The sequence below is a fragment of the Pundamilia nyererei genome, unplaced genomic scaffold (assembly GCF_000239375.1).
Source record: "Pundamilia nyererei isolate P.nyererei 1_Seehausen unplaced genomic scaffold, PunNye1.0 scaffold00091, whole genome shotgun sequence".
In the NCBI taxonomy this organism is placed as follows: Eukaryota; Metazoa; Chordata; class Actinopteri; order Cichliformes; family Cichlidae; genus Pundamilia; species Pundamilia nyererei.
The window spans coordinates 1,857,452-1,865,357 of record NW_005187492.1 but is presented as its reverse complement, the minus strand read 5'-3'; the positions used below and the strand labels follow the sequence as shown (position 1 = coordinate 1,865,357).

At 42.2% G+C, this 7,906-nt stretch overlaps 1 protein-coding gene across 1 annotated transcript in view; it reads left to right on the top strand.

The window, feature by feature from the left end:
- Positions 1-2,304: 2,304 nt before the first annotated feature.
- The window catches only part of wdr81 (WD repeat domain 81), a 14,822-nt gene continuing 9,220 nt past the window's right edge, over positions 2,305-7,906 (top strand). The window contains exons 1-4 of the mRNA XM_013912468.1: positions 2,305-2,603; positions 3,169-3,693; positions 4,143-7,648; positions 7,731-7,842. Of these exons, the coding sequence (XP_013767922.1) occupies positions 3,332-3,693; positions 4,143-7,648; positions 7,731-7,842 (3,980 nt within the window). The 5' untranslated portion in view covers positions 2,305-2,603; positions 3,169-3,331. The remainder of the gene's footprint in view (positions 2,604-3,168; positions 3,694-4,142; positions 7,649-7,730; positions 7,843-7,906) is intronic.

The window sequence follows — 7,906 nt, the reverse complement described above, 5'->3', positions numbered from 1 at the left end:
AGCACAATAAACATTTCACCAAAAACATCACAGAAGCTTTGACTGAACTGAATTCCTTTTTCCTTTTCCTTTTCCCAAACAAATAATACCCATTTTTATGCAATTTTATTTTCTCTAACCCGTCCAGTGAGTTTATTAAACATTGGTCACATTATTTCAAATGAAAACTATTTAATTATCTATGATCATAACCACTTATGGAACTAGTGTAGTGGGGGAGCTGGATCATGATTGCATTACAAAATACAGAAGTGAAAATAGTACAAATAAGTACAAACAGCATTTATTCCAGGGCTACTGTAATACACTGAAATGTGATGCACAATACGCCTCATTATGCCTCCCTTTCAATATACTGTAACCTTGGGATATTTGTAGTGAGTGCCATAAACCCAAGCCAACACTGCTTTAAGACATCAAACACATTCTGCATGGAAGTTAAATAAAACTAAGAGCAGAAGTAAGAGAAGAACATAAAATGCTGAGCCAAGGAATGTCATGTTTTTTGGCTGCATCTTTTCTTTGAAAGTGCTAACAGTAATTATCCTGCATTGGTGGTATGCTAGGATGAGAGAACCTTTTAATTTGTGTCCCTGTAATTGTGAGTCTTCAACCATGTGTAGTGACATTTCTTACCAATTTTAAAGGCATGCAAATATATACTATAATGTGGACGGTCAATTCCCTTAATTCTGCTGCTTTACGTCATACATTTACAATATATATATCTATATGTATGTGTGTGTATACACACTGTTTAATACATGCTTTGTCCACAGTGTTTACATGAGTGCTGTCTCAGATATTGACAAAAGGATTCATAGAGCAATAAAACAACGTTGATCATTGCATAGTGAGAGCCATATTGTTCAAATGTGCTGTGTTTAGTGAATTGCGGCCATAAAATTTGCAGCTGTGACCATTGTAGTAGTCTCTATCTCAAATTTATGCAAGTTCTATTTATTTACAATATCAGAGAAATAATTTGAATAGAAACACTCAAATCGATATATACATGGAAACATAAAAAAAAAGATTTGCACCCCACCCCCCCATTTCATTTCATCTATGACATGCAGTGTACTTCAGTTTATTTCATATAGTCTCTAATTGAGTCACTAATTTAGTTGGGATAGAAACAACTGACTCTAAGCAGATTTCATGTTTTTGGTGTTGTAATTACAAACAAAAAAGTGACCGTTATGATGACAGGACCACGTTACAAATAACAATGGCAGACAAAGGTCCTAATGCAGGTATTTGCTTGGGATATTATAAGCATAGCAGATACTCAAGCAAATTGGAAGAATTTCACTTGTGCAGATTGCAAAGTCTGCACAATCCTTCACTTCCTTCACAAGTGAAGGATTTAAAAATCCTTCATTTCCAAGGAATAAAAATACACACATCATGCCACCTTGTGGAGAGAACCCGTACAACACAGAAATCAGGTAAATACAGCATTTCTCTTTGTGAACTTGGAACACTGGGAAATTGGGAAGTAGGCTATCATGTGATGCGTCCTTAAATAGGATTTAGTTGGGATAGAAAACTAACACTAATTTAGTTGGGATAGAAACAACTGACTCTAAGCAGAGTTCATGTTTTTGGTGTTGTAACTACAAACAAAAAAGTGACCATTATTGGATGCCAGCCATCAGTTATAATGACAGGAGCACATTGCAAATAACAGTGGCGGGCAAATATCCGAAAGCAGGTATTTGCTTGGAATATTATAAACTCAAGCAGATCGGAAGAATTTCACTTGTGCAGATTGCAAAGTCTGCACAAGAGAAGGATTTGTCTATAAAAATACACACATCATGCCACCTTGTGGAGAGAACCCGTACAACACAGAAATCAGGTAAATACAGTATTTCTCTCTGTGAACTTGGAAATTGGGAAGTACCTATCATGTGATGCGACCTTAAATATGATCAGGTGATTTCCTGGGTCCTTAAAGGTCAGAAAAAAATGAATAAAAACCTGGAAATTGTGGCTAGATTTCATCCATATTATTTAGAAATTAATAGTAGTGCTAGTGTTTCTGTAATACGAGGGATTTATTGTTAGTAAACAGTATTATTAACCAATGCATAAAGAACCACGATGTGCCAAGAGGACTGGCTAAATTTCGGACATTCTTTACCTTTAATATATTATCCTTAATGTATTACATCAAAAGTAGGTTGTCAATACATCTTCTCTAAAAAGGTAACTACAAACATTACTTCTGCGGTTTATGGCAGAATAAAGTGCTTAAGAGCAAATGTAGGTGTAGTGCAGAGGGAGCGCTGCCGTCACAGCTGCAGGGAGCAAGCATCAGTAGCAATCACATGAGAGGGGCCTGGTGTTATGTCACGTGAGGTATCGCTTCTAAAACATGGCTCCAAATAGCTCAGAGCAAAACACAATCGGCTGACTGACTGTCGTCTGGCTGCTGACACTCATCTTTACATGCCAGAAAATGAAGCAAACACGTGTCATCATGCAGGATGTTCAAGTGTTATGAAGTTAATGTCGGACAAACTCATCATGCATGGAACCGGGGTGCGTTGTTAGCTCAACGCTAACTAGCTGTCAACTGCTACAAGTGGTGAGAGGTGAGCTATACGTTGGTGGCAATTGGTCTGCAATTGCATTATAGTTATTGTTTAACGAGGTAGTTGCTTTCGTTTAGCTTTGTGCTAGAATTTTCAGCAACTAACTGCATGGTTGCGTTTTTCTTCCATCAGTTATGCCTCGTAAGGTTAGTCCCTTTGTTAAGCTAACTGTTAGCTAGCGATAACTTTCGACGTTACTTCCCTAATGGTCATTTCTTTACCTTGCCGACGGTTTTTATTAACTTTGTTCGTTGAGTTACTTAATATGTTAAAAAGGTTGCCATAATGTAGACACAGTTACGTGAATTTGTTAAGTTTTCATCCCCGAAAGAGTCGTTTTAAATTGGGAATTGTTGTTTCTTTGGTGTCATATCTGCCTGCAAGCTGTGAGCATTTATGAAAAGCAGTGACTTCAAAACCTGCCCACAGGGCAGATTAGATTTGTTGTCGGGTAGAACTTGAGTCATGTGAGCTGAGCTCAAACTTTATGTGAGAAGTAGAAAGCATCAAAGCAGTATTGTTTTTAAAGTGGTTGCTCATCTAACTGTCTGTTTATACTTTACAGTTCTTTTTTTAAAGGGACAGGTGGATGAGGAGATAACGTTTGCTGTTGGTGATTTTATATCTTCCACCATGGATATCTGAAAACTGAAAACTTCTAGTGGCTGACAGCGAGTGGAAAGTAGCTGAAAACTGTCTAAGTGAGAACAACCAGTTGCAGATTGACCATGGATTGGCTGATGCATGCAGTTGAAAAAGACTTGGGGATTGAAAGACGGCAGCAAGGCCCAGGGCGCCGTCCTCAGGAGCTTGTAGCCCTTGTTCCTGTGCGCTGGGTGATGGGCCTAAGAGAGGGGCGAGTCATGCGCTGTGCCCGTTTTGACAGCATCAGTGAGGCAGAAATTTGCACATACCTTCAGTCTTCTCAGGCGAAACTGCCCCCTGGGTGGACTAGAGTGTGCATTCAGGGTTTGAGGAAAAGTAAGCTGAGCTACAGACTGGCTAAAGAGCCATGCCACCAACAAATGGAATTTCTGTCACAGGATTCTTACATCAAAACAATGCAGAGTGTATCACAGCATAATATCAGGTACTCAACATAATTTTAAATTCTAATGCAAAATATGTCTTTGCCTACCACCTTATTGTAGTTCTAGATCCCGATTAAGCTAAGATTATTTGTCTAAGAAAACATTTTCTGCAATATTGGGTAGAGCTGATCAAGTTAATTAATTGTTGAGGACTGAAAGACTGTGTGAGAGAGTATTTGTGAGGGCTTTTATTCAATAAATAGTTTACTAAAAATTGTTAGATTAGTCTGTAATGAAAATATGTTTAGGTCCACAGCTAATATGTTAGTGTGTAATGCTTTCATATTAAATGAGCTGTGTTAGTTATAATTACTTGCTTTAGTTAGGACATGGTTACTCATTACTTAGAGGCATTTCTTAATCATGCGGTCCTAACAACATTAGGCATTATGATCTAAGAGCAAGTTTAATGCCTAACAGTATTCATTGCCCTTGTTTTTTCTTCCAGGAATTTATGGCGTGAAGCTCATAACAAACTTGTGCGGCCATATTCAGGAGCCAGTGAACAGATGCATGTTGCAGCTGTAGATGCAGTACGTCATGCATTACAGAAGCTCTTTAATTCCACATTTATCTCAACTGAAAAAGTATCTCCATTGCTTTCTCCTGCCAGAGACAAGGAGAAAGAAGTCTGCTTGCCATCTAGCTCTTCTTGTTTTTCCAAATCCCAGTCAGACAGTCTGTGTCCTAACATTCTGCCTGCAGAATGTCTTTTGGAGACAGCAGAAATGCTCTATGTGATTCTCCCTTACACTCAGTATTCACTTCGTGATATTGTCTCCTTCAGCCCAGCCAAGCTTGCTAACAGCAATGCCAAAGTGTTGTTCATTCTCTACCAGGTTCTAATAGCTATGCAGGCATGTCATGCAACAGGCCTATCTTGTGGAGAGCTGTCTCTTCAGGACATAACAGTAGATGATCAGTTGTGCAGCCGCCTAAAGCTCAACCTAGCTCATTATGAGGAACTGGGAACAGAAGGGGATGCAGAAAGTAATGTTAGTCGCAGAAAAGAGCCAAAAAGTGTCCTGCCAAGGGAAATTCTGTGTGTGAGCCAAGAGAACAAAAGACTTTGCAAAAACTGCTTTGATGAATTAAGGACTTTGGTTCTGGACTGGGTCCATGGACGGGTCAGTAACTTCCGCTACTTGATGGAACTAAACAGATTAGCGGGGCGGCGAGAAGGAGACCCAAATTATCACCCAGTTCTGCCTTGGGTGGTGGATTTCACTGTGCCAGAGGGAAAATTTCGGGATCTCAGGAGGTCAAAGTTCAGGCTCAATAAAGGGGATAAGCAACTGGATTTTACATACGAGATGACCAAAGAGGCTTTGGCAGCTGCAGGAGGCAGTGGTGTTGGTGGAGGAGGTGTCGGTGGAGACCTCAGTGGAGGTGGTGCTGGTGCAGGACAGTCTGACCACCTCCATGTACCTCATCACATATCCGATGTTCTGTCAGACATTACATACTATGTCTACAAAGCCAGGCAGACTCCCAAGTCAGTTTTGTGCAGCCATGTTCGATCCCAGTGGGAGCCCAATGAATACCCAGCAAGTATGGAACGCATGCAGAGCTGGACCCCTGATGAGTGCATTCCAGAGTTCTACACAGACCCTTCCATTTTCCACTCAATTCACCCTGACATGCCAGACCTGGATGTGCCTTCGTGGTGCAAGTCTTCTGAAGAGTTCGTTGAGGTCCATCGGCGGCTTCTGGAGAGCAGAGAGGTGTCCCAGCATTTGCATCACTGGATTGATCTCACATTTGGCTATAAGCTGTCAGGTAAAGAAGCTATCAAGGCCAAGAATGTGTGCCTGCATCTCGTGGACAACCACACTCATCTAACTACCTATGGTGTAGTTCAGCTGTTTGACCAGCCACACCCACCTCGCTTATCTCCTTCTCAGTATGCCCCAGCAGAACCTCCTCCTCTTGGCCTTGCTGCTCTTACTGTGCCTTCTCTACCCATCACTCCAAATGAGACTCTGGCCGACACTTTGGATGGAATGGTGCCAGAATCTACAGGATGTGAGTCCAGTGGCTGGACCACAGTGGACAAAGATGAAGAGCTTGAACAAGGTACAGAAGCTCTGGACTCTTTAGCATCCACTGGCTCATCCACTTCTGCATCTTGCTCTGTGCCAATGCCAGGTATTAGTGCATCAGGTGGAAAGACAGGAGGAGAGCACACAGCACTTACTGTATCTCAGTCTCCAGGTTCATTCCCTGGTGACCTTTCAAGTGGTGTTGGTCCTGGTTTCCGAAGTGCCATGCTGCAACGAGGTGGGACGATGAACAAAAAGCATGGGGAAGGAAGTGTGACTGCCTCCAGTACAGAGGAAATGAAGATCATTCTCCCTGAAGGCTTTAACCCATTTCAGCCTTTAGAAGAGCTGGAGAAGTTGAACAATTTTCTGGTAAAAAGTCTGCACGCTGATGTATGGCATTCTTCAGGTTCTAGTGTACGATCTGACCTAATGAGCGAATCCCTCCCCTCTCTTATGCATCTCTACCAAAGAGATATGCAGGCTCTTGGTGTTCTCATCGCTGAGATATTTTACGCCACTAAACTAAGGGGACTGAAACCAGATACTGCACTCAAACAGCGTTTCCAAGCTGTTATAAAGCTATGCTCTGCCAGCCTCCGTGATGTACCACTGTGTTTGCACCATGCTCTTGAGACACTTTTGCTAATAGAGAAACATTCTGGAGAGGCAAACAAAGATATATCAGATTACCCAAGTCCTCTCCTCTTCAAATATGACCCCATCTTCAATGGTCTGCCTCCTCCAAGCCCCTCTCAGTTACTGAACTCTGTCATCACTCCCTTTCCTTTCCCTTCTTATTTTGCAGCACTTCATCATTTTATTTTTTCCTACCATGCTAAGATGGAAAATATTAGTAGCCTTCAAGGAAGAGATGTTGTCTTTCACTTGTGGCAGCAGCTTGAAGCACTGCTGCGGAGTAACATCACAGCAGAGGGTCTTGAGATCCTCTTGCCCTTTATTCTAGCCCTCATGCTTGAGGAGTCCACTGCTGTCTATGCATCTTGGTACCTTTTTGAGCCCATCTCTACAGTACTGGGTCCCAGAAATGCAAACAAATACTTACTGAAACCGCTGATTAATGTTTATGAAAGCCCTCACTGCCTCCGAGGCCGTTTCTATCTTTACACTGACTGTTTCGTTCTGCAGCTGATTGTGAGACTGGGCCTGCAGGCCTTTCTATCCAGCCTACTTCCCCATGTGCTCCAGGTCATCACTGGCTTTGAAAGCTGCAACTCAGGCTCTGGAACAGAACCTTTTAAAGGGTTGAGAAATGGCATGTGTAATATGGGAGAGGAGGAAGAAGAGGAGTTTCAGTGTGGTGAGGTTCGGCCAACGTCTGGGTCTGTTGGCGGTAATATGGGGGCTAGCGGCAGCATCAGTCTTAGTGACCAAGTGTTTCTTTCAGAGCCAGAAGACTTTCAGAATGGGTTTTATGTCAACAGCGGAGCAGGGGTGCTTACTGGGAAACAGCAGAGTCAGAACTCTGCAGCCAGGGAACAAGACCAAGAGTCTCTCAGTGTGGGGAAACTAAGTGACAAAAGTAGCGCAAGTGAACTCTCTCTGGGTGAGGACTCAATGCGGGATCGAACCAGCCTGAAATCAGCTGACAGCAGCCAGGACCTGAAACACACTAGTGAAGGAGAGGAGGGAGGAGAGCTGGAGGAAGATGAGGGGCCAGATGCTGGTGAGGATAAAGAGGGGACAAATGACCCAGAAGTCTTCAACCTTGAGCTTACTCTTTCTGGTTGCACAGAAGCTTCAGGTGCCACAGTTGCCATTTTAGAGGGTGAGTTTGTGAATGGGATGACACTGGACGAGACAGAGAAAGAGATTGTGGAAGGACAAGACGAAGAGGATGACCATGATCTGTCAGAAGAATCTGAGGGAAAAGAGCACAAAATTCTTCTTGGTGAGTTAGTGACGGTGGTTCATTCAAATGTTTTTACATAAAGTGGCAGTATCTAACATTTTGATCATGTTTCTAAAAACAGATACAGTCTGCAAAACAGTTAGATGGCTGTCAGCGAAACTTGGACCAACAGTGACATCTCGATATGTAGCCAGAAATTTGCTGCGATTGCTCACAAATTGTTACATTGGTATGTAAATGTATGACAGGTAAAGCTTAATTGTCTAATTGGTAATTAATAAAATGATGCTCTGGAGT